This window comes from Pollachius pollachius, assembly GCF_949987615.1.
Source record: "Pollachius pollachius genome assembly, chromosome: 17".
Lineage (NCBI taxonomy): Eukaryota > Metazoa > Chordata > Actinopteri > Gadiformes > Gadidae > Pollachius > Pollachius pollachius.
In genome coordinates this window covers 7,047,670-7,074,715 of record NC_136950.1, presented here as the reverse complement: position 1 = coordinate 7,074,715, position 27,046 = coordinate 7,047,670, and the positions used below count along the sequence as shown (strand labels likewise).

Below are 27,046 nucleotides of genomic sequence, written 5' to 3'. Positions count from 1 at the left end.
TGCGCTCCGTTAGTCGGCCCTTCCCTGTGTTTTTGTGTGTGTTTACTTGAGCGTAAAAAACAGTGAGTCACTGTTGAATTCCTGTGCTTTGTGTGGCACTTTGGGGCTCTTATGTAACTTGTGGGCCATTCCTCTGCTGCTGGAGGGGCGGCAGCGTTTATGGCTACTGACAGTCTGACAGTCGTCGTGGAATTTAGTTGAAGTGTGTTTACACTGCTGATAACCTCATCACCCACACAAAATGGCACAGTAGCTTTCGCTTATCAGATTCTGCATTTTTTTTTTACTGCTCATGACTGAATAACAACCATTCAAGGCGGTGATCATATTGTGTAACATCAATAATGTCATCGGTATCATCTGTCGGGTCATCGCGGTGTTAACCAACCGACTTTCCTTGAGTCATAGCAAGAGTCAAAGAGGTCCCGCTAGTGTACTGCGCTACGCAAGCTGTGACATCACATCCTGCTATGGTGACGATTATAACGACAACAATAACAACAACCATCTGCCGATCTCTTCCAGGCGTACTCCCAGGATGCATACCTCAAAGGCCACGATGCGTACAGCGGGAACGCCCGCCACATCCCCGCGCCGCCCCCCCTCTGCTACCCCCGGATAGAGGCCAAGGCCCCGGCCTCGGAGGACGGCCCGGCGCCCCTGGAGACGGAGCCCCCCGCGGGGCCCCAGCCCTCCCCGAAGACACAGACGGTGGTGTGCGTGTGCAACGAGAGTGTGAGGACGGTGCTGGTGACCCCCGACCCGAGGGAGGGCGCGGGTCGGCCGGCGGTACGGGCCGGGCCCAGCCCCCGGCCGGAGGAGAACCGGCTCGGGGCCCCGCCACAGCCCGGCCCCGAGCCGGGCTCCACCAATAGCGGCACGGTAGCCACGGCGACCCTCGTCGGGGCCGGCTCGGCCCGGTCGACGGGGTCTCCGGCGGGCTGGGGTGCCAGACCCACCTTGTCGGGACGGGACCCCCCGCCGTCCGAAACCGCCTCCCCCGGCCTCCGCCACTGCCCCCGGCAGAGCATCGACTGGAGGAACTACACCACCTACAAGGACTACATCGACGCCAAGCGGCTGCACAGCTACGGCAACCGCAGCATCCAGGAGCGCCTGGGGAGCCTGCGCGCCGCCGCCGCCGGAGGCTCCGCCTACTCCCTGCCGGCCACGCCCTCTCCGCCCGGCTCCGCCCAGCGGGGGGAGGCGCTGGGCTCCCAGGTCCGACGGAGGAGCACCTCCCACGACCGGGGGGCGGAGGTGGGCCGCCAGGGGGCCCCCGTGCCGCCCTCGCTGAGCAGCGCCTCCCCGGAGGAAACAGGGGCGGGGGGCGCCGGAGACGCGGCGTGGAGGGCCGCCGCCGCCGCCTCCGCCCGCACCTGGTCCCGCAGCCTCTCCCACGACGCTTTGCACTCCGCCACCCCAGCGGGGGGGCCCACGCCCCGGGCCAGGTCCTGCGACTTCCTGGGGCGCCGTCCCGGGGAGACGGGGGCGGGCGTGGTCCCCGGGGACCAGGCGGGGTGCAGCCGGCCCGGGCAGGAGGCCCGGCTGCTGCAGTGCCAGGGGGAGGGCGCTAGGGCGGGCCTCAGAGCCCCGCCCCCGCAGGAGAAGCAGGCCAGAGGGGCGGGGCGCCCCAGCTCTGTGTTCGCTAAATGCCTGACCGACCCCGCGCTGGCGGCCGGCAGACCCTCGCGGCCCCCCGCCCACAGCTCGACCGCCTCGGAGCAGTCGCCCTCCGAGCCCCCCGCGGACCACCCCAAAGACCAAAGAGCCGTCGTCATGGGCAACCACCTGGCCCACGCCTCGCTGCGGCACCTGCAGCTCCGCGGGCGGGCCGACAGCCTGAAGATGGACGGCAGGCAGGAGGGGGCGGGCCCGGTGCCACGCTCCTCTTCCTGTTCGGGCTCCGCCTCCAAGCTGCCCGCCCAGAGGCCGCTGCAGAGCGCGGCCGTCTCCTCCCCCTCGGGCCTCGCCAAAGACGCCGACAGCCCCGCGACCCTGAGGTCGAAGGTCAAGGAGTTCTCCGACGGGGGCTCCACCAGCACCCCCACCGTGCGGACCGGCGCCGCGCCGGCCACCGCGGGCGTGGTCATGAGGAGGAAGGAGAACCTGGGCCTGCTGCCGCTCCGGCCCCCGTCATACATCCTGGCCGTGAACGACCTGAGAGGAGCCTCCGCCTCCCCCCCCTGCTCCTCTCAGATGGGGAGGTCCTGCCCCGCCATAGGGGGCGCCGGCAAGCAGACCTACCTGCCGGGCCGGAGGCTGGGGGAGGCGCGCCGCGTCCTGGGCTCCAACGACCTCGACGACTCGCTGGACTCCATCCCCTTCATAGGTGAGACGCGCGGCGGCACTGTACCACCGCACTGTCCTATCACACACTGTAATACACGACACTGTCCAGTCAGAGCTAACACACACACACTGCACCACACTGTACTGTCCAGTCAGAGCTAACACACACACCGCTACACTGTACTGTCCAGACAGAGCTAACACACACACACCGCTACACTGTGCAACACACATCACATAATGATGCGATCAGGGGGCGTGTTCTTTTCGGGAAGATAAAAACAGTCTTTGGATTGATTTAGTGGACCCTTTCATCTGAAGGGACGGCGGAGTCACACACAGGACATTTAGGAGCGGGCAACGGTAGATTATGAACCCAGAGGCTTTCAGCATGGGAGTTCAACGTCGCTGCTGCACATGTTCATGTGCAGCATCTCTCGGTGTTTTGTGGACATCAGAGTACTTAGAGCTGACGATGTCATCATGGGATGAAAAGAGAACACAGCGACATTGCAACGTGTTCACACATTCACCTTTAGGCATCTGAAGCACACACACAGCGTGACACACAGAAATACCTTGTGACACACACACACACACACACACACACACAAGCTCACCTTCTCCGCGCCCTCCGAGCTCCCTTCCTGTTTAACCTCTCGTATTACCTATAATCAAATATAATGTGTGAAATCCGATCGTCTCTCTGTGTGAAAAACACACAGAGCTTCTACTGGGGACCGGCCAAGTGGAGAACATAGATTTCCACACCTTATAAAAGAATTATTCCAAATACATACAGGTAGTTTGGTTGATAGAAGGTGATGAAGTGCAGTTAATAAGTTCCCTGATAAGGTACTACAGTGCCACAGGGTTGTAGTGCAATAACACAAGCTGATACTGCAATACAACAGGCTGTAAGTTAAAATAGTGCTATATTTATTACAATAATAATAATAAGAAGATGTATTTATTGATCCCAGAGTGGAATCAATAAAGTGGGGGAATATAGCTAATATGGGATTATGGGACTGCCAGCTACAGCTCCTGAGCCCCAGGTATTCACTGCAGCTCCTCTGTGTCTGACTGCACGGTGCAGGTATTCCTTCCCTTCACAGGGAGTGTTGGCGTGGCCTCAGAGCTTTCCCTAGGCGTCAGACTGCTGGAATGTTTACGGGTTATGCCTCAGTACGGGTTGGCGGTGCGGCTTTTTTACGGGTGCCCTGGGGCCGTCTGCGGTACGCGCGGCGTCGCGCGCCGCGTCTCGGAGCCCAGCCGTATGCTCGCTGCGGCAACCTAGGAACCGGATTGAACTCGACCTGTCCATCAACGCCTGTGCCCCGCCCCCGTTGTTGATAGGCTAGGCTGTGTACCGATGGGATTGAGTATCTCCCGGTGTCTTACGACTATCCTCACGCTATCCTCAACTCCATAGAAAATATAATGTCATCATTATACAGTAGAATCTTCAAACTTACTTCGAATCCAGTTAGTTCCACTCCCTGAAGCTGCATACAACCCAAGGGGTCACTGGTTACCGAACTCCTTCACATGCCTCAAATCCAATCAGATTAACTCTCCATGCTCCATAAACTCTCATGAACCAGTGGTCTTGGATCGCCCCCTGCCTTACAGGGAACCATGTATCTCGTGCGGTGGAGGTCACGCTGTGTGGGTTGCAGGAAGCTGCGGTTGCAACAGAACACATGTCTGTGTGCGAACTTAACTCATCCTGTTCCATGGAAATGTCAAGCCTGGGAAAGATGTAGATGTGAGAGAGAGAGAGAGAGAGAGAGAGAGAGAGAGACTGAGGGGAGAGAGGGAATAGCAGAGAGGGATGGAGAGAGTGGGGCATGGCAGGGATAAGGGAGATAGGGAGAGGGAAAAAGAGAGAGACTTGGAAGGAGAGATCTGTGAAAAAAAGAGGTGAGAGTGACAGAGAGGGAAAGGGGAAAGAAAATATAGGGGGGAAAGAAATATAGGGGCAGGGAGAGTTGAAATAGACTAATAGAGAAAGGAAAAAAGGGCTAGAGACTGAAGGAAGGAAAGAGGGGAGAAATTGAGAGAGCGGATGAAATGAGAGAGGGAACACAGAATAAGATAAGAGAGAGAGGTGGGCATGAAAACAGATGGTTGCGTAAAACAGCCGGCCTCTACAAGCGTTGGCAGGCCTGGCACGCGGGGGGTCACGCCGGAGCTCTCCGTGGTAACCGGGGGCTCGGTTGGCGGTTGGAGAACATCTGCTCTTGAGACCGCATCTAAAATGCACCCAAACAACCAATAAAGAAGGGGCTTTCGGGCACTGGTAGGAATGTAATCATGTAAATCAGCTCCATCTCTCCTGGTTTCTTGCCTGATCTCGGGGCCTGTTTGGACAGACACAGTGCGGGGAATATCCGCACGGTTCAGTAACTCTGGCTTTAGTTTACCCACGAACACATGATCACAAGCATATGACAAACTAAAATAAATGAATAAATGAAATTATATTGTTTTATGGGGAATTGCCGTAATTAGACTTAATTATAATTGATTTATATAGACAGAGGCTCCATTTCCATCTATAGTTTTGCACTGTACGGGGTTGTTGACAGTTGTATACACTCTGTTTCTTGTAGGGTTCGTCATATTGTTGTTCTGTCCTGACACTTGACACAATGACACGATGTGAATGACGTCATATTAGTGTGATGTGGCTGGTGTGTGTGTGTGCGTGTGTGTGTGTGTGTGTGTGTGTGTGTGTGTGTCTGGTGTAGATTAACATGAAGCTATGCCAGCGTGTGTCATGGCTGTCAGACGGCCTTTCAGACGGTAATCAAATCTGTTTCTAATCAAACAGCGATAGCAGAATCACTCTGTTATCTGCAAAGGAATACATCAGTTTAACTTTATTGTCCCAAAAGGGAAACTTGTCTTGCAGTCAGGTACACATAAAAAACACAATCTACACAAGGACACACGACAAAGAGATAGACACAGGCTAATATAAGTTAAAAAACGGTCACACTTATCTAGTTATCAGATTCAAATACATTTACAGGTATGTGCAAAGAATTGTGCAAATTGAGCAAACGTATTGCGCTAGGCATAAAAGAGTTATTTTTCCTATTGGACTTAGAAAGAGGGACTCTTAGTCTCCGGCCTGAGGGAAGGGCCTCAAATGAACAATGAAGGGGGTGATTTTTACAGTCCAATATAGACATTGCTTTCTGAGTTATCTGCTTCTCATAAATGTTCAGCGAGGATACTTGTGGACAGCCAATCAACTTCCCAGCCACCCCCACAATATGGCTGAGGTTGTTTTAGTCCCTAAGGCTGATGCCCCCATACCAGGCAATAAAAGAAAAAGTGAGAACAGATTCAATAAATGATTCATAAAATAAAGACAACATAACCTTATCGACATTGAGAGTTATGCTTTCGATGGAAGTACAATCGTTGTTGCCCCTTCTTGCAAATAGTATCAGTATTAACGTCAAATTTGAGTTTATTGTCTATCATTGTTCCCAGATATTTATACTGGTCAACCACCTCTATGCAGTTTCCATTTATGTAAGTAGGTGGAGGAGAACAAGATTGGTTTCTTTTAAAATCAATGGCCATATCTTTTGTCTTTGAGATGTTAAGCTGAAGAAAAGACTTGTCACACCAACTGACAAACTCATCAACCACTGGCCCATGCTGAGATTCATGTTTATGCAGTAAACTAACAATAATGTGTCATCAGCAATTTGCAGGATGTGTCAATTAATATGCTGACTTCTACATTCATTAGAGGATATACAGTAGAGGGGAAAGTACACAACCCTGGGGAGAGCCAGTGGAAGAGACACGCCTTTCCGAGAGACAACCATTTACCTTTACTCGTTGTGTTCTGTTAGTTAAGAAATCCATAGTCCAGTTTACAAGATTACTCTCAAGATTAAATTCTGATAGTAGTTTACTGACTAAAACATGTGGCCGGATAGTATTAAAAGCAGAAGAAAAATCTAAAAACAAAAGCCTGGCGTGTGTGCCAGGACCATCTAGATGACTCTACAGGAGATTTAGTAGTGTCATCTGGGCATCCTCCACCCCTCTTCTAGCCCTGTATGCAAATTGCCTTGGGTCCAGGGCCTCACCCACCCTGAACAACAGGACACTTGACAATCTTTTCAAATTACTTCATGACCAGTGAGGTCAGTGCCACTGGTCTGAAGACATTTAAAGCCCTTGTAGTGTTGCTCTTTGCCACTGGAACAATAATGGACTCCTTCCATGCCTTTGGGACCCTTCTCTGTTCCAAGGACATCTCAAAAATATCAGTGAACACCCCGCAGAGCTGTTCTGCACAGCACTTTAACAATCTCCCAGTAATACCATCTGGAGCCAGACTTTTATTGACCTTATTTCTCTTAAACACTGACCTAACGTCTTCTTGTGTAATTGAGAATGGTGTGGACTTTACCAGAGCTTGGTCCTTAGTTAGTTTCTTATGTTCATCTGAAAAGTCAAATGTATAATGAATGAATATCAAAACGTGAAAAGAATGTGTTCAATGCTTCAGATAAATCGCTATCACTCTTATACATTGGGATATGGACTGGCTTGTTTTGTGTTTTATGCAAACCTGTCATTCTTTTAACACCATCCCATGCTGCCTTCAAGTTGTTACTTCCCAGTCTCTCCTCTATCTTATTTTTATATTGTAATTTAGCCCTCTTGATTTCTGCTCTGACCTCCTTAGTTGCCTCTCTATTTCATCCACATCCCCGTTGTGAAAAGCACTATGTTTTTTCATTAGCACTTGTTTCAGGGAACTAGTGACCAATGGCTTATTATTTGCATACACTTTTACATGTTTTTTAGGAATGACAGAATCCTCACAAAAAGAGATGTAACAGCATACACCGTCAGTCAGCTCATCAATATCTGAAGCAGAGTCCTTGAAGACATTCCAATCTGAGCAATCAAAACAACCTTGTAATTTAGGAACAGACTCATCATTCCCTTCCACTCCCCCGGAGCTCAGGGCGGGGCCTGAGGGCCCGAGCGCTGAGGTCAGGCAGTACACCGGGCTCCTAGACACCTGTTTATAGCAGGCCTATAAAAGGGACTCACAGCTGAAGGTGATGAAAACAAGAGTAAAGTGCTGGGAGGTACCAAACGAGAGTTTGTTTTTAACATTCTGATGTTTTTATCCAGAGCGATTTTTAAGTGAGGCTGGGTCTAATCAAAGCATGCAATCGATATGGAGCCACTTAGAAATACTCCCAAAGGACTGCAGCGAGTTTAAACAGCATCTACAACCACCGGATCGTATTGACATATTCAGCCTTGTGTTCAGACTGATAGCCGATGATGTTTAGAGGAGTTTACGAGAAGTGGATCATGGGCGGTCCTCGTATGCTCTGTATAATGAAATGTGTGTGTTCCGGTCCCCATATATGATGAAATGTGTGTGTGGTGTGTTTCGGCCCCCATATGCACTTTATAATGAAATGTGTGTTCTGGTCCTCAGATGAACCCTCGAGTCCCAGCGTTGACCACGACACGCTACTTATCCCCGCCTGCGCTGTCATCTCGGGGACGCCCGTCATCACTACCGTACCTTCGAGCCCCACCGTCACGGCCCCTCTCATTCGCCGACAGCGGTCACATGACCAAGGTGCGGGCTAATTAATCCCCTCTGAGTTGGTTTGAAGTTTAGCTTTAATATCGTTTGAATAAGTAGCTGTCTAGTTATCGAGTTCACAAATTATAAAATGCAACTTGTTTTAAAAAATGACATTTTGATGTCTGATATTCACATATGCTTCATCTGGTTTCATGTGTGTGATTATTGATCATAATGAACTGGCCCTCTGCTTCCCCTTGTCCCTCAGGTTCTTTCTGCCTCACGGTGACGGATTCAGACTCTGCCTCCAGGACTGAGAGGTCCAAATCCTACGATGAGGGGCTGGACTTCCACAGGGAGGAGGCCAGAGGGTGAGCCTCCATCATACCACCAATCAATATTAATCACTCTGTTATACCATGGCAAAATGCTTTTTTCTGTATGGTGTCAGGTGACGAATGTTAGATTAATCAAATTGTCTTAATGTTTTTTAATGGACGTTGAGTATTTGGTTAACTGATCCTCAAAAACACTAACTAAATCTCCCTGAAGAGATATGGGAGAAATCTGGAGCCAATTCTTGTCTGTCAATCTTTTTGAATGCATAGTGGTAACCAATGAACACACAATTGTAGGCCTCTCTCAGTGTTTACTACTTTTTACCGCTTGAATGTACTTTTGCTTTTGAATGATCATTGGTTTTGCATCCTTGAACGATCAGGTCTAACCATCTAAAACCCTTTCCTCTCCTCTCTTCCCCCCAACGAAGGTCTCTCATCCCTGGCCTGAAAGGCCTGAAGAAGGTGAGTCCTCTGTGCACCACACAGCCCCACACATAGACCGTGTTGACCGGGTACAGGAGTGTGCATGCTGGGCAGCCTGTGAGGCCGTTTCTCCTTTCAATGTCTGTTGATCCCGTCTGATAGCATAAAGGAACCGGGCGGGGCTACGATTCCAGTAAAGCAACAGCCCACAATCGTTTCTCATTTGTTTATTCTATTTTGATTTTAAATCATTATTCTATCCAGACACGCTGAATACACACCTTCTTATATACAATGAAAAGTTAAAGAAAGTTGTTCTGTAATATAACAGAATAATCCGTTTGTATGTAATATTTAGTGACGTCGAGCCGCTTGAACCTAAGTGACTCAGAATATTCAGATGCATGGTCATTAATGATCAGGGTGGTTGCTATGGCCTCTTGCTCAAGGTAGACCCCGGGTAGACTACCAACAATGGGAATCGAACACCCGAACACACAAATCCTCTCCTGGCCCTTGTTTGAGAGCCGCCCCCGGTACAGCAGCTGACCGCCCAGCGTTCAGGGCGTAGGCGTGCTGGCTGGCTGGCCGGTTGGTCGGTGTGTTCTCACGCCGTTTGTCCCTCAGGTGTCCGACTGCTCCTCAGAGGATTCGGGGTCCAGGAGAGATTCGTCCTCCGACACTTTCTGCGCCGCCACCAAAGAGGGGCTTCTGCACTTTAAACAGCTCCACTCGGACAAGAACAAGGTGTGTGCTGTTTGATGCCTTATACAGTCCCTCCAGAAAAATGCGGCGTTTTTTTGTGATTGTTGCGGCCCAAAATCCTTGATTATGCGGCACGTTTTCATAAAAAATGTGATGAAATATGCGGCATATTTATGAAATTTTATGCGATGAAATGAGACATTGACGTCGGGTAATTACGTCACTTCATAACGTTCGCATGGCAACAGGGGGAAATGGCTGCTCTTGTGTAAAGTAAACGCAACATTTTTCAACTTTCTGCTAAGATATATGTGACTTTTTTGCAACGAAAATGCGGGGATTATGAAATCATGCAAGCCCCGCGCCCCATGCGCGGAAATCGGCAATTTATGCGGTGAAAGTGCGGCATATTTGAAAAAATGCGGCCCCTGCATGAATATGCCGACTTTGGCTGATTTTGCGTTGAATTATGCGATCGCATAATCACGTTTTTCTGGAGGGACTGCTTATAAGTGCTCGGCTACGAACCTCTTTACCATATATACGTGACACACGCACACGCATATTAAACACGTTTGTGGGGCTGTATATGATGACACACTCACACATATTTAACACATTTGTGGGGAAGTATATGGTGGAACACACACACACATTTCCCACAGTTGTGGGGGCGTATATAATTGGGGTTGAAGTTACACTGCATTTGACAGTTTACAAATAGAAGGGGATTGATAAGATCTGGCCCTGTTTCCAGAGCGTATCCTCTTACCTCTCTTTGTCTGCTTCTTTGTCTGATGGACCAAAGTGTTTATCTTTTCTAAACGCTCCATAAACCACTATGACATCAATATGCCCGGGCTTGTCGTATTGTTCCTGACGCAACAAACATGACCCAAATCCCTTAATGTCACATATAGCCTGACTATATTGAAAATGACACTGTTAAAAAAAAGTAACAATACAGGATGACCACGTAAGGCCTGGATTTATCTCAAAGCACTCGCTCTAGAAATAACCATAGCCCCGCCCCTTCCCGGCAAGTCGTTTGCAAGTCATTTGCATCTCTGACTCATCCTACGGTCGATCCATAGACCGCGTCCATCCCATGAGGTCGTCCATCGACGGCTTGCCTCCAACACTAGAGCTCACCAACCCCCGTCCGGTGACGATGGCCGCGGGGGGGGTTTGGCGGCGGGCCATAGCGTAACCCTGTGTGTGTGTGTGCGTTGCAGCGTGGTGGCGGCGGCATGCGTCCCTGGAAGCAGATGTACGCGGTCTTGCGGGGACACTCGCTCTGCCTGTACCGGGACCGGAAGGAGGCGCAGGCGCACACCGACTGCCGGCTGGTGGACGAGCCACAGCCCATCAGCATCAAGGCCTGCCTGGTGGACATCTCGTACAGCGACACGAAGCGCAAGAACGTGCTGCGGCTCACCACCTCCGACTGTGAGCTCCTGTTCCAGGCGGAGGACCGCGACGACATGCTGGCCTGGATCAGGGTCATCCAGGAGAACCTGGACCACGAGGTCAGACCCCCTCCACACACACACTCACACAGACACACACACACACACACACACCATACACACTCACACAGACACTCACACACCAGAGTCATCCAAGAGAACCTGGACCACGAGGTCAGACCACACACACACAGACACACACACACACACACACACACACACGCGCACACACGCACACACACACACACACACACACACACACACACACACATACACACACACACACACACACACACACACACACACACACACATACACAGACACACGCACACACAATCATACACAGACACACATGCACACACCAGTGTCTTAAAGGACGGCCACATGGACCCGAGCATTACAGAGATCTGATATTGGTTATGTATGTGTGTCTCAGAACGCCGTGATGACCAGCCGTGACCTCATCAGCCGCAAGATCAAAGAGTACAACACCTTGATGAGGTAAGCAGAGGGGAGGGACAGAGAGGGAGGCGGGAAGAGAGGGAGGTGCAGAGGGAATGGGGGAGAGCGAGTTGGGGTGGAGGGAGAGAGAGGGAGAAGGAAAGAGAGGGGGGTGGGTCTGACCTGATCCAACAGAGCACAAATGTCTTCTTATTCAAAACAATGCAAGTAATGAATCAGACACCTTTAGTGCTTACTATGTGTTTGTGTGTGTGTGTGTGTGTGTGTGTGTCTCCAGTCCTACCGGCAGTAAGACGGAGGTGTCCCCTAAGGTGCCCCGGCAGTCCATCAGAAACACCCTGATGGGGGGGAACCGGGAGAAAGAGGGCAAGGCCAGCGGTGGTCAGTCGCCCAAAGCTGAGGCCGAGCGCCAGAACCTGCACAGAGGTAGGAGACCCTCGGAGGGTTTTGGTTCATCCATTCACACAGTGTTGCCCCTATATGCACGGCAGTGTTGCCCCTATATGCACGGCAGTGTTGCCCCTATATGCACGGCAGTGTTGCCCCTATATGCACGGCAGTGTTGCCCCTATATGCACCCCCTCTACAGTTACTTTGTCTTTATTTTCATTTGAGAGTGTAAAAAGTGTCAAAATACTGACAGCTGAATGGTTTGCTGATTTCGTAGCATAAGAAACGCATGATGTAACTGGAGGTGGCATAAGCTCATGTATAGTTTTGGACTCGAAGTAGGCGTAAGCGTTAATAGAACACGACAAGTGATCTATTAATAGAAAGTAGTTTGCATCTTTGATTGTGTAGAAATAACACAACAGTATTATGGAGCCCAGACGGTGGGATGGCTACATGTTGGACTGTTTTTACGCTCACATAAATTTACGCCAAACCAATGTGGCTCTCGCCTAGTGCCAGAGCATATTCTTAGTTACTATTGTTACTAATTATGTTGGAATGCACCAGAGCCCTACTGATATTGTGTGTGTCTGTGTGTGTGTGTGTCTTTGTGTGTGTGTGTGTGTGTGTGTGTTTCTTTGTGGGTGCGTGTGTGTCTTTGTGTGTGTGTGTGTGTGTGTGTGTGTGTGTGTGTGTTTCTTTGTGGGTGCATGTGTGTGTTTGTGTGTGTGCGTGTGTGTGTGTGTGTCTGTGTCTGTGTGTGCGTGTGCGTGTGCGTGCGTGTGTGTGTGTGTGTGTGTGTGCGTGTGTGTGTGTGTCCAGGGGAAAGCAGCCCCCCTAAGGACAAGGGGACATGGAGAGCCCGGATGAAGAAGCAGTTTGACCGTAAACACTGTCCTGGGCTCACGTTTGGGGTCCGCCTGGACGACTGCCCCCCCGCCCAGACCAACCAGGTAGGACCCCCTCACCTGAGGACTACCGTGTTCAGATATCGTCCGTCAGTAGTGAGGGTGGAACCTGTTGTGAACGCTGCCGCTTTCGGGCCCACTGAAATGAGCGATCAAGGTCTGACTCTGCCGTCTGCGTGTGTCTCCATGTCTTCATTTATTTACTCATGCATGCGAGATTCATGATGAATTCGCCCATCCCATCATTCATTCATTCATTCAAATGATGTGGTGTATAATATTACCGCAGGGGAGGAAACAAAGTGATAGAAAATAAAATATTTGTAGTGAATTAGCTGAACAAGAGAAAAACTAACCATGTCAGATCAAATCAACCCCATTCGGAACAGAACCCTGGAGAAATGTTTGGATCGGGATTTGATTTCATGAAACAATTGTTTCCTTTGTCAATCTGAAACACCCCAGCAGGAGACATCTAGGTTTGGGTATTATTTTAGGATGACTCAGTAACTAAGAACTTACTGCTTTGAATAATTTTCCATTCAATTGTTCAGAATACAAAGTTGGTCCACCTTATTTTCACAGAGATGTTACTCTGTATGGTTTGGAAATAACAAGAATCGAATTCAGGGGATTATCAGACACACAGCAGAGACACACTGTGTGTGTGGTTGAATATTTGTATTCTTCCGAGTGAGATGCTGACAGCTTGTTGTTTTAGTGCTGATGTGAGACACAATATCAATTTCAGGATCTAGCAACAGATAGCCTGGTATCGAGATACTAGATATTGTGATGTGATACAACCTGAAGTTATTCTTTAGTACTTAAGGAAGCTACACGATCAGAACAAATCCATACTGAAGGTAGTGGCATAGTTTCACTCAAGTTTCAAGTCTTCTCTGTATGTTCATCTCTGTTTGTGTGTGTGTTTCTGTGTGTGTGTGTGTGTGTGTGTTTGTGTGCGTGTGTATGTATCTGTGTGTCTGTGTCTGTGTGTGTATGTCTGTATCTCTGTGTCTGTGTGTGTCTGCGTGTATGTGTGTGTGTGTGTGTATGTCTCTATCTGTGTGTGTGTGTGTTTGTGTGTGTGTGTGTGTGTGTCTGTGTGTGTATGTCTCTATCTGTGTGTGTGTGTGTGTGTATGTCTCTATCTGTGTGTGTGTGTGTGTGTGTATGTCTCTATCTGTGTGTGTGTATGTGTATGTCTCTATCTGTGTGTGTGTGTGTGTGTGTGTGTGTGTGTATGTGTATGTCTCTATCTGTGTGTGTGTGTGTGTGTGTGTGTGTGTGTGTGTGTGTGTGTGTGTGTGTATGTCTCTATCTGTGTGTGTGTAGTTTGTGCCCCTGATCGTGGAGGTGTGCTGCAGGGTGGTGGAGGAGCGAGGCCTGGAGTACACGGGGATCTACCGCGTCCCGGGGAACAACACCGCCATCTCCTCCCTGCAGGACGAGCTCAACCACAAGGGGCTGGCCCACATCGACACCCAGGACGATGTGAGACTCACTACACACACACACAGACACACACAGTCCATACTGTACACTACACACACACACATCGACACCCAGGACGATGTGAGACTCACTACACACACACACAGACACACACAGTCCATACTGTACACTACACACACACACATCGACACCCAGGACGATGTGAGACTCACTACACACACACACAGACACACAAGGGGCTGGCCCACTGTGTGTGTGTGTACTACACACACACATCGACACCCAGGACGATGTGAGACTCACTACACACACACACAGACACACACAGTCCATACTGTACACTACACACACACACATCGACACCCAGGACGATGTGAGACTCACTACACACACACACAGACACACACAGTCCATACTGTACACTACACACACACATATCGACACCCAGGACGATGTGAGACTCACTACACACACACAGACACACACAGTCCATACTGTACACTACACACACATACATCGACACACACAGTCCATACTGTACACTACACACACATACACACACACGCATGCACACACACAGTCCATACTGTACACTACACACACACATACACACACACACATACACACACACAGTCCATACTGTACACTACACACACACACATAGACACCCAGGACAATGTGAGACTCACTGCACACCGTCACTACACACACATAGACACACACAGTCCATACCGTACACTACACACACACACACACATCGACACACACAGTCCATACTGTACACTACACACACACATACACACACACACATACACACACACACAGTCCATACTGTACACTACACACACACACAAAGATAGCCAGGACGATGTGAGACTCATAACCCAACGATGACACAGTTCTTTATCCACACTCACTACACCAAGAACACTTGACACCCACTACAAACACACACACACATACACAAACACACACCCCCCCATCCATCAACACCAATCCCAAACACACACGGTCACACACGGTCACACACATCTGTTCCCTCTCATCCATTTAACTTTGATCCTGCCTCCTGTGTTGTAGAAATGGAGGGACCTGAACGTGATCAGCAGTCTGCTGAAGTCCTTCTTCCGGAAGCTTCCTGAGCCGCTGTTCACCAACGGTACGGTTCTGAGCTGTGTTAATAACAAAGTACTACAAGGTTAAAACAACTGAAAGCATTCTACATTTATCAGCCGGCTCACTGCCACCGTCTCTTGTTTCCTACAGAAAAGTACGCTGACTTCATCGAGGCCAACAGGATAGAGGACCCGGTGCAGCGACTCAAAGCTATCAAAAGCCTGGTACGCTACGACACCGTTACCCCTGGCGGCCTGATTATCCTAGAGACTCCGTTGTGCGTTGTATCGTGTGCTAAACGCTCTTCATGATGTGCTCTATGCTGCGGTGTGCTTTATATTAGAGACTGTGTTTGTTGAGTCCTTTTTCTCTGTGCTGTGTTCTCTACATATGGTGTGCAGTATGCTGATGTGTCCCCTAGACGGCGTACTGCTTGCTGACGCGTCCTTGTGATAAACAGTGTAAACCAGTGTGTTCGCCTCTCTCTTCACTACAGCTGCACCAGCTGCCGGACCACCACTACCAGACCCTCAAGTTCCTCTCCGCTCACCTCAAAGCCGTCGCCGATAACTCTGAGAAGAACAAGGTGTGGATTCAGGAGACGTGCACTGCTAGCGGTGATCTGTCGACAGAACCAAACAGCACATACATTATGTTAGGCCTCAGGGTCAAGCTAAAGTGCTAATGTTTGTTCTGATTGTGGTTGTGTTTGTGTGTGCGTGTGTGTGTTTGTATGTCTGTGTGTGTGTGTGTGTGTGTGTGTGTGTGTGTGTGTGTGTGTGTGTGTGTCAGATGGAGCCCAGGAACCTGGCCATTGTGTTCGGTCCCACGCTGGTGCGCAGGTCAGAGGACAACATGACCGACATGGTGACCCACATGCCCGACCAGTACCGCATCGTAGAGACCCTCATACACAATGTGAGCACCTGGACCTGTCTGTCTGTCTGTCTGTCTGTCTGTCTGTCTGTCTGTCTGTCTGTCTCTCACCTGTACCTGTCTGTCCCCTGTCTCTCCCCTGTACCTGTCTGTCCCCTGTCTCTCCCCTGTTCCTGTCTCTCTCCTGTCTTTCCCCTGTACCTGTCTGTCTCCTGTCTTTCCCCTGTACCTGTCTGTCCCCTGTCTCTCTCCCCTGTACCTGTCTGTCCCCTGTCTCTCCCCTGTACCTGTCTCTCCCCTGTCTCTCCCCTGTGCCTGTCTCTCCCCTGTCTCTCCCCTGTACCTGTCTCTCCCCTGTCTCTCCCCTGTGCCTGTCTCTCCCCTGTCTCTCCCCTGTACCTGTCTCTCCCCTGTCTCTCCCCTGTACCTGTCTCTCCCCGGTCTCTCCCCTGTACCTGTCTGTCCCCTGTCTCTCCCCTGTACCTGTCTCTCCCCTGTCTCTCCCCTGTACCTGTCTGTCCCCTGTCTCTCCCCTGTACCTGTCGTATGATCACTGCTGTATTCATAATATTTGCCTTGTCCCGTGTGGGGGGTCCTCCTGCTGAGAGAGTGACTCCTCCTCTTCCTCTCCTCTCTCTATTACAGTACGATTGGTTCTTCACCAACGAGGACAGTGAGGAGCCAGTGGTGGGTAGAGCCATCGCCTTTACATGCTCTCTCTCTCTCTCTCTCTCTCTCTCTCGCTCTCTCGCTCTCTCTCTTTCTCTCTCTCTCTCTTGCTCTCGCTCTCGCTCTCCCTTCCTCTCTGTGTAATTTAGTAAATCTTGTAACATTGTTAATGAAGAATTACAACGGCACTCTCATACACAAGGCTTAGATATTTGAAAGCACTTAACCCACAGACATTTCAAACTTGTTTAGCTCTTGTGTCTCCTCACTTTCCCACCACCAACTAATTAAATCAATTCAATTATGTTATATTATAGCCCTTAACCACAGTTACCGTCTTAAAGGGCTTAAGAGGCCATGTATTTATGATAGCCCCCCCCAGAGGGCAAAACTCCCATAATATGCAAGGAAGCAATCTTGAGCAGGAACACAGAGTGGGGATCCTTCCTTACAGGGTGGTTAGGAGTGCAATGGGTGCCATCATTATACAAGCACAATGTTAAACTTATGGTGATGGGGGGCTGGCCGGTTGAACGTCAGGGGGGTCTGCTTTAGCGTTTCGCAGTCGCCGCAAAACGCTAAAGCAGACAGAAGGATGAATTAGGGGGGGCAAGGTGCACACAGAACATGAAGACAACCGCTTATCTTGAGCCTACACAAACACTCATCCACCCAGTTAGAAACACTCCCCCCCTCAGACACCGACCCCTCCTCCAGAGGAGGAAGGGTCCCGCGTAGGACTGCTCCATATGGAAAACAAGTCGAGCAGTCACGATTATCAAAATAATCGTTTGATAATCGTGATTTCAATATTGAAATCACGATTATCAAACGATTATTTTTGAGTCTGAAGACATGATGCATTTGTGAAACAGAAAATGTCTAAATCCAAAATAATAACGTAAAAAAAAACGTTTCAACTCGATTTATCTTAGTTTGGAGATTGCTTGAGCCAAAATCCGAAATTGCGATCCTCCGATTAAGCAAGGCCATAGTCCGTGTCTCCGACCAACGTGTGTGCTCTCCGTTGCCCGGGTCAGGTGGCGTCGCGGGACCAGAGCGCGGTGGAGTCGCAGCCTGTGCCCAACATCGACCACCTGCTGACCAACATCGGACGCACGGGCGCGTCGCAGGGGGAAGTGTCAGGTAACCCCCGCCCCCTGCCCCCCCTATTCTCACAGCTCAACGCGCCTTTGTATCCTGTGTTGATGATGATGATGATGATGATGATAATGAAGATGATGATCATCATGCTCCTCCTCTTACCTAGAGTGACTCCTCCCTTACTCCCCCCTCTGTGTCTGGATTTATCTGTGACTTACTCACTTTTACTCAAAAGGCCCGGGGAAGAGTGGGCAAATTATTGGCGTTCTCCTTTTCATGGGTGAGTGAGGGAGTGAGTGAGTGGCCGAGTGACCGAGTGATGAAAGGATGAAGGAATAAATAACTTGCCTGCACTTCTACACACCCCTCCCTGATGGGTATGTAGAATAATATGCATCTCTCTCTGTGTCCCCTTAGATCTCCTTATGTTAGATCTGACCCTGCTTTAAGGGGGTATGTGTTATCTCCCGATGCTTAAACCTGCACTATGGAGCCCCGCTGCCATAGAACGTAGAATATGAATAGAATATGAAACGTTTTCCATGGACTGCATTCACTGCAGCACAAAGCCGTGGTTCGTAATGTTGTCCTTATGGCAGACATCCCAGACAAAACGATCAGAGGGGTTGATGTTGTTTTGGAAAGGCTAGTGATGGGCAGACAGACAGGTCACTGCCCACTCCTCCAGCCCATCACACGTGGTGTATGTAGACGGTAGATCCGGTCAGTGCTGGGCAGCCATGTTGGCTCCATGGTGTAGGTTTATATACCACCTCCCTCTCATCTTTGGCCCTGTTGCACTAACCCACCATGCTCTTTACCCTGAAGACTGAGACCAGACCAGACAAGACTAGACTAGACTGGACCAGACCAAACTTGACAAGACTAAACTACTAACTACTCCAGTACAAATAGACCAGACCAAACCCATCCAGACCAGAACAAACAAATCCAGACTGGACCAAACTAATCCAAACCAGACCGGACATGAAGAAACTAATCCATACTGGACCAAACTCATCCAGACCGGACCAGGCCAAACTAATCAAGACCAGACCGGACCAGACCAAACTAATCCAGACCAGACCAGACCAAACTAATCCAGACCAGACCAAACTGAAGGACCTCCCGGTCCCGTGAGCGAGTGTGTTTTTAAAGCGTGAGGCGGCTCTCTGGTCCCTGTGTATCTGTAGTGAGGCTCTGTCGCATCTCCTAGAGGCTTTTACATCACACACCATCACTCACCCTGACACAGGCCAAGTGGGCGGGGTCTATCGCGCCGTGATGTCACTGATGGACTCCCTCATGTCCGCCGTGGGCAGCTGGGACTGTAGGAGGAAGGAGACGTGTTGCCCGCACTGTAGCTGCCTCCTCTGCACCGCGCCGCACTTCTGTTGAGCGCCGCCGCCGCCTCCTCTCCAGACCACGACGGCCGCGCTTTGACAACAGACAGGGGGCGAGCGAGAGGGAGAGAGAGAGGGGAGGGGGGCAGTGAACAGAGAAAGAGCGAGCGAGCGAGAGGGAGAGAAAGAAGCAGAGAAAGGCGCGGTGGACACACGGTACGGTATAGTGTCCTAGCATACACGCGCCCAGAGAGCTGGTTCTGTCTGAACGCTGTGCGATGTCTCCTCTCCTCACTGTCTCACCACAAGCCTGCCGACGGAAGAGATAGACCGGTAGGGACCCTGGCTCCCCCCCTCCCCCTCCCCCCAGTCTGTTTCCTCACCCTCATACCGTGACATCATCATCTGTATGTTGGGGCGGGGCGGGGCTTGAATAGAACAACTAAACTGATACTAATGTATGGATGTGCTCTTACCACCGCTCTCACTGCGCATCTAAACCAGAACTAAATCCACAACCGGACCGGACCAGTCTCCGTAGCGTGATAGACAAGACGGCCGACGCCATATCCAACATGGCGGATGTTTGGCTCCATCAGTCGTTTCTCATTACTTCTTATGATCTTCAGACGGATCTGAACTCTGCTTACTCGGTGTAGCAGTTTAGCCATGGTAACGGCACATCCCAGAACACAAGATCAGGTGTGGAGAGTACTTTGAGGCGCAGCAGGGGATTGGATGGACTGTTTTGTGTTTCTACGTGTTGTCAGTCTCTCCTCTCCTCCTATTGGCCCTCCCCCGTACCCCCGTACCCCTCCTCCTTCACTTGTTGTGTTCGTTGGGCTTGCACCGTGGCCATCCCATCAAAGTCAGCCTCGTCGGTCGTTGTCGTGTCACTGTCGTCATGGCAAGCCCCCACCCTCCCCTCCCGTTACTATGCCAGCAACAGCACCACGATGCCGGCTTGTCCACTGACTCTCACAGTGAATTAGGGCACATACAACTGGGAAGGTTCTCGGTCCTTACATACTGCCGTGGTAACAAAGTCGCATGGCCTGCTTGTCTTCATGTGTTCTGCGCATGCAGCTACTCCCACTGCTCATCAGTCATCATCCCTTTGGCAATACTCCTTTTTCCTTGTCGCTCCACCTCCAGTTCTGTGACTCGCCTCTAAACTCGTCTTCCAGTATTTTATTTGTCATTCTTTATTATTTCTCTCTGGTTGACGTCCTCATGTAACGCCTCCATCCCCTCCTCACCTGTTGAGTTAGTTTTTTCCTATTTGTTTCTCTATCGAATGCTAATCCGTCTTCCTCTTCTTCTTGTGTCCCTTGCAGATTCAGCCACTAGTGACTCGGCTAAGTCCAAGGTAAGCAGGTGTACGGGTGTGCAGTGTACGGGGGGAAACCCACTCAACCTTCCCACCTTTGAGTGGTGAGTGTAAGCTAACCGGGGAGATACACGACGACGACGGCCTCAAACGATCCATCCTCACCGACTGCTAACGGCTAGCTTGCTGGTGCACAATTTTGCTTCACATGTGTGACCCGACACTAGGGCGGGACCAGGGGGGTTGCCGGAGGCTTGAGGCTTATTTATGGTTCCACGTCGACGCATCGCAAAGGGGTTTACGGACAACATCACGTCCTTGTGGACCCGACGTGCGCCTTCCAAAAATGTTAACCTTGCGTTTAGGCGACGCAGCAGCAAGGGCTGTGGTTGGTCCGCTCGCTAAAACCCGACGCAGAACCAAAGCAGGTCCACGACTGCGTCGAAGCGTCTGCGTGGTCATTGCGTCGCGTCGACGTGGAACCAACTGAGCCTTTGCAGTGGACTGGGGTCAGACACGCTACACGTGAGAACGGCTATAGCTAGCCAGCTATGTCAGCGCTAGCCCTCCTCCGCCGCCCTGCCCACACGGCGGTGTGTTGACCTGAAGCTAACGACAGACCTCCCATTGCTGCGCTGTGATGAGGCTGCCGCGGGGCCATCGCATGCTATGCTACGCTAGCTAAGCTCAGTGCTCACCGGCTGCTAGGTGCTACTACTGTGCTGGGAGTGGTCGGCGGGCGCCCTAACGTGCTGTTCTCTCTGCTGTGTGGAGCTGCAGAGGAGCAGCCCTGCAGCCGCTGGTCTGTAAAGGCAGGCGGGACTCACCAAACCAACCACTTCTGTTTGCTGCTCTGGACGCGCTGACTCTTCCACGGCGAGAGTTTTCATTGTTTTTCTGTTCTGCTCTTTCACCTCCCCTCTCCATCTCTCTCCTCATCCCCCTCTCTCTCGCTGTCTCTCTCGCTCGCTCTCTCTCTCTCTCTCTCTATCTCTCTCTCTCTCTCTCTCTCTCTCTCGCTCTCTCTCTCTCTCTCTCTCTCTCTCCCACTCCCTCCTCTCTCTCTCTCTCTCTCTCCCCCTCCCTCCTCTCTCTCTCTCTCTCTCTCTCTCTCCCTCTCTCTCTGCAGGGTTCCTTGGGCCCAGGGAGGGAGGGGTGCAGCAGAGAGCTCCTAGTCTCCTCCATCTTTGCTGTGGCCAGCCGCAAGCGAAGGAAGTCCAAGGAGAAGCTGCCGCCTAGCAGCTCAGACGAGGACCTGGACGCCGTTCTCCCGGAGCCCGGCGCCGCTCAGACCCCCGAGGGCCTCCTCCTCCCCCTCCAACAGGCCCCCCTGCAGGGCCCCGAGGCCCAGGACGGGGCCACGGAGCAGGCGCGGGCCGAGGCCTGGAGGAAGGAGAACGGTCGGAGCCTAGAGGCAACCAAGAAGGAGCACAGGAACTCCTTCTTCTCCCGGGCGCTGTCCCGACAGCCGTCCCCCTCGCCGTCCCCCAAGCCCCCGGGCGCGGCGGGCCCCGGGGCCAGAGCGGCAGCCACCGGCGCCAAGTCGTCGCTGTCGGACGAGACGGCCTCCGACCTCGGGAGCGGCAGCTCCGCAGCCCTGGCGGCGGCGGCGGCTGCAAGGTCGCGACCCAGGAAGTGGACGTTGGGGGCGTGGCCGGGCGGCGGCGGTGGCGGCGGCGGGGCGGCGGCCGGCGCGGAGGTGAGCTCCATCACCTCGGACTATTCCACCACCTCCTCCGTCACATTCCTGACGGGGGCGGAGTCGGGGGCGGAGTGCGGCGCCACGCCGGGCGGCGAGGAGGCGGACGACGAGCGCAGCGAGCTGCTCAGCGAGGGCCGGCCGGCGCTGGAGACGGACAGCGAGAGCGACTTCCCCGTGTTCGCGCCGCAGGGCGGCAGCAGCCAGTCCACGCCGCGGCAGGACGCCGCCGGGGGCCATCGGGGCGAGCGTGCGGCGGCGGTGTTGGACGGGAGCGCGGCGGGCCAGCCGGAGACGCGGCGCCTGTTCTTCCCAACCCACCGGCTGACCGGGAGCGACGGGACGTCCCGCCGCCGCTCCCTGAGGCACAAGACGGACAGCGACTCCTCGGCGGAGGGCGTGGCCGGCGGCGGCGAGGGGAGGGCGGAGTCCCGCGCCCGGCTGTCCGGCGTGCTGGAGGTGATGAGGAAGGGCCGGTCGACGGGCAGCCTCAGCTCCTCGTCGCCGCGCAGCGAGTCGGAGCGCGCCCAGCCCACCTGGCGCATCAAGATCGCCGAGCGGCTGAAGCTCCGCCTGCGGACGGCGGTCGCCGACGACGACGACGCCGCTGCGGCCGCCGCGCCGGGCGCCAAGGGCCACGCCCCCCCCGGGGGCCCCGAGGCCCGGGCCAAGAGGAAGAGCATCCGGCGCCGGCACACCATGGGCGGGCAGCGGGACTTCGCCGAGCTGGCCGTCATCAACGACTGGCGGGAGCAGGGGGGCGGCGACCAGGAGGCGGAGCTGTCCGCCTGCGAGCGGCTGAAGCCGGGCCGCGCCCACCGGGAGCTGACGCTGCGCGGCTGGCTGAGCGGGGAGCTGCGCGCCGCCCGCTGCCCCGAGGCGGCCCCCAGGGCGCTCCCGGAGGAGGACGGGGCGGACCCCTCCTCGCCGCGGCCCGCCCCGACCAAGGAGCCCCCGGAGCGGCTCAACGGGGGCGCCGTGGCCGTGGCCGACGCCCACCCCCACAAACTGTCAGGGGCGCACGTGGTGGTCCGCTCGCGGTTCTATCAGTACCTGTGAGCGGGGGTGTGAGTGTGTGCACATCTGCGTGTGTGTGTGTGTGTGGGAGTGGGGTGGGGGGGGCGCCTGTGAGAGGTCAGAGACTGGAACGGGGTGGCTTTGTTTTCTTTTTTGTATTTTAGCGTTTTAGAGTTATTGCACAATATTTTTTCTACCGAGTACATATGTACCCTGTGTATATACTGTGTGTTTGTACTGTACATAGTCCGTGTAGAGGCCCACGCCACGACACCACGATAATGATGAAGGAAAAATAGACCCCCCCCCCAGGATTGGGAACCGCGGGAGACGATCAACGGCCGCCACGTCTTCCCGAACACGTTTACACTCTCTCCGCGGCGCACCGAGCAGAGGTGTGAACCTTCCCTCCGGACTTTGAACACGGCGTGCCGTAGGAGAGTCCCGTTTCTCCTCGTCCAATCGCAGTCTTGACGGGTTTGTTCCTAACAGGACGGCGTTGATACCCTCGTCACTATCGTGGCCGGTTTGAAGAATGTAGGAGCTTTACTTACGTCGACTCGCGCTCGTTTTCATCGTGACGACAGTGTTGTCGGGGGAAACGCGACGCGTACGTATTCGGTGTCTCTTTACTTGAATGTAGGTGTGTTCAAGGGCTGCTTCCTGTGCTGTGTACTATAGAAGGTTTATTTTTCTATTGTTTTATAGTACAGCCACAACAGACAGACACAAGCCCCGAGGACTGGAATTATTTTATTAGTTGGATGAAAAATTATACGACCTTGTATTGAAATGTTGAAGACATGACGGTATGTTATTCTTGTTATACATATTTTTATTTCCGAATGCACAATCCAAAAATAGGACGTTTGAAAAGAAAATACAAATGTTTGATTTATTTTTAGTTTTTTATTACTTTAGCCCCAAAATAATAATAATTAAATGAAGAAAAGTGCCTATTTTGGAATTGATTGTGTGTGAAAAATAAGTTTATTGTACGAATCCCAATTGTCACTAACTGAAATAATATTTGGGAACACGAAAAAACGTTTATAATCATTCCGTGTTTTTATGTTTAGAGATTTGAATGGCGGTTAAATTCTTACTAAAAGATAACTCAACCAAAGCTGGAGTTCACATTACAACAATGATATGACATGTTTTTACAACCACAGTAATTGAGTGCATGGCTGCCGGCATCGCTGGGATTGACTGCAAGTTAACGGAAATCAAGAGACATGGCCTTTGGAACTGCATGCAGCCGTGGGTTCTCGTCTGTGTACAGGCCCTCCCTGAAAAGACACTGGAAATAAATATACGTCTTTATAACATCACTGTGTCCGTACTTTTCATCCAGTTCATCTGCCTTTTTGCAACAAAAAGGCCATGTTTTGGCCATGTCTAAAGTATCCTACCCCTTAATTAACACCCAATTCATGAAGGCTTACTGCTAAAATAAGCACTCGTTTAACATGTTTGTTCATTTGTTTGCCGTTTCGAATAAGTCCACAACACTTCACACAAAATTCATCAGTCATTTAAAAAAAAACAAAAAACTCATTTGCCTTTATTTTGGGCGTATCAAAAAACAGCATACATTTCCTACAATTTTAGCACTCAATTTGCACATCAAATTATTGGGGAGGCGGGGTTGGTAACAATCTTATTATTTTTACATATCCAACCATCTGACTGTGGGGGCCATGGATCTAGTCAAGCAATTCACAAACAGGGTGGTAAAGGAGGCAGAACGTCTCTCGGCACTTTCGTGAAAATTGTATGGTAATACTATTTGGGGAATTTTCACAAATGTGTGTACTAAAAGTCTGCCTCGGTATGTAAGTAAAGGCGGGAAATACACACAAAATTTGATTACAAATCTTGGAACATATTTTGGTTCAATGAATACAATTCCTCTTCTATCATATGTGCGTTGCATTCTTTTAGGATGTTCAGCCGTCAGCAGTGGGTTGCAGGGGTTCAGATCAGGCGAGTTTGCTGGCCAATCAAACACAGTATTACTGAACCAGACTGAGAGGAAACCTTTTCAGGTATTTTGAGGTAATTTGCTGATTACAGTGTAGAGTGTGTTACAATATTGGATTTTTTTTATATATAATTTTCTTAGTTAATGAATTGTGGGTGTTCATGAGCTGTAAGCCATAATCATCAGGATTTGTAAAATTAAAGGCTTGAAATATTTCACTTTTGGTGGAATTAATATATAATACATGAGTTTCACTTTCTAAATTTAATTATTTAAATTAATTAACTTTTCCACAATATTCTAATTTATTAAGAGATGCACCTGTACACCGTTTTCTTCTCCAATAATGTAGCCAAAGGAAAAACCTTACAGCCTTTACCAATCACAACAGCATTTTATACATTCCTTATCTTTATCATGTCTCTGAGGTCATTTAGTTTCTGTTTAGGCATAAACAGGGTTTAAGGTTGTGTACTGAAGGGTGACTAACACGCAAGTGTTGCTGTACATCGCATAGCGATTTAACCTAATCTAAAGATATTTAATATCAATATTTTAAACTGTACCATTGATGTGGACCTGTTCTGCTCCACCTGGTGCCTTCCATCCTTCCCCAGGCACAGTGATTAGGATTGAGATGCACCTTGTTTCAAACCAATCAGTGACAGAGAAGAATGTGATAAGATTGCCGATCTTCATTTAGAAGATCGGCGATTTTATTGCCAGGCGGCCTCCCTGTTTTTATTACAGGGAGGTGTTCCCTTTTTGATTTATTGTATGCTTGTACTCCTCATAGACCTCCACAAGCAGCTTCTGTTCGCCTTTGGAAAATATCCCGCTCGGTCCTTTTCGGACATTTGAATCATGATTCGACATTCACGGTTCTGGGCTAGTTACATATCTCGTGAGCGTGCGTAATCCACAATAACGTAAGCCTGGCTTGAACTAGCCTGAGCAAGGCGGCTGAATTACGTTGATGGAATGGCTTTAGCCTCAAGTGGAAGTTGCCGTTAGTTCTGACCGGGCTTAATCAACTAAGCGCCGCTTTCGTTAGCGACTTTGATGGAATACCCGTCAGAAGTTCTAAGAACGTATGGATGTGGACAAATAACAAACAAACAGATTAGAAGGCCTGGCTGAGGCAAAATATAATAAGCCTTAGACTGCTTTATTCTATTGATTTTATCTATATATTTTTTTCCTTTCCTAATCGATACTTTAGCCTATATATTTTGTGTTAAAAAGATAGCTAGTTTGAGTTTGAGGAAAGGTCAAAATGCCATTTTGCAACTTAACATGTATACAGGCCTAAACTAAACTATTCATCGCGATGTTATTGAAAAGGCGCGCATTGCGTTCAGCAAAGTAATTTACAATGTGCGTGTGCTCGTTCACCCTCAATCGACAACATGGCCACTGATTGGCCATATCGTCAATTGAACGAGCAGCCTACAGTCTGTTGGCTACGGTTGACGTCAGGTGACGTTCAAGGAGCAGATATGGTAGCCATCATGCCTTTGGGTATCTTTTTTTTATATATAATTTTCTTAGTTAATGAATTGTGGGTGTTCATGAGCTGTAAGCCATAATCATCAGGATTTGTAAAATTAAAGGCTTGAAATATTTCACTTTTGGTGGAATTAATATATAATACATGAGTTTCACTTTCTAAATTTAATTATTTAAATTAATTAACTGCCATTTTGCAACTTAACATGTATACAGGCCTAAACTAAACTATTCATCGCGATGTTATTGAAAAGGCGCGCATTGCGTTCAGCAAAGTAATTTACAATGTGCGTGTGCTCGTTCACCCTCAATCGACAACATGGCCACTGATTGGCCATATAGTCAATTG

The 27,046-nt window shown here is 50.6% G+C and overlaps 2 protein-coding genes across 7 annotated transcripts in view; both read left to right on the top strand.

Moving 5' to 3' along the window:
• The window catches only part of arhgap21a (Rho GTPase activating protein 21a), an 85,145-nt gene extending 60,624 nt beyond the window's left edge, over nt 1-24,521 (top strand). For all 6 annotated transcript variants that reach the window (XM_079754831.1, XM_079754832.1, XM_079754830.1 and 3 more), the window contains 18 exons: nt 526-2,332; nt 7,793-7,939; nt 8,157-8,259; nt 8,658-8,691; nt 9,280-9,399; nt 10,593-10,886; nt 11,263-11,327; nt 11,566-11,714; nt 12,504-12,634; nt 13,928-14,086; nt 15,128-15,206; nt 15,314-15,387; nt 15,660-15,749; nt 15,956-16,081; nt 16,685-16,726; nt 17,749-17,854; nt 20,493-20,524; nt 21,615-24,521. In XM_079754831.1, the coding sequence (XP_079610957.1) occupies nt 526-2,332; nt 7,793-7,939; nt 8,157-8,259; nt 8,658-8,691; nt 9,280-9,399; nt 10,593-10,886; nt 11,263-11,327; nt 11,566-11,714; nt 12,504-12,634; nt 13,928-14,086; nt 15,128-15,206; nt 15,314-15,387; nt 15,660-15,749; nt 15,956-16,081; nt 16,685-16,726; nt 17,749-17,854; nt 20,493-20,524; nt 21,615-23,243 (5,187 nt within the window). In that variant the 3' untranslated portion in view covers nt 23,244-24,521. The remainder of the gene's footprint in view (nt 1-525; nt 2,333-7,792; nt 7,940-8,156; nt 8,260-8,657; nt 8,692-9,279; nt 9,400-10,592; nt 10,887-11,262; nt 11,328-11,565; nt 11,715-12,503; nt 12,635-13,927; nt 14,087-15,127; nt 15,207-15,313; nt 15,388-15,659; nt 15,750-15,955; nt 16,082-16,684; nt 16,727-17,748; nt 17,855-20,492; nt 20,525-21,614) is intronic.
• Nucleotides 1-27,046, top strand: part of LOC307088649 (polyunsaturated fatty acid lipoxygenase ALOX15B-like) — a gene marked incomplete at both ends in the record, with an annotated part of 143,864 nt that overhangs the window by 107,740 nt on the left and 9,078 nt on the right.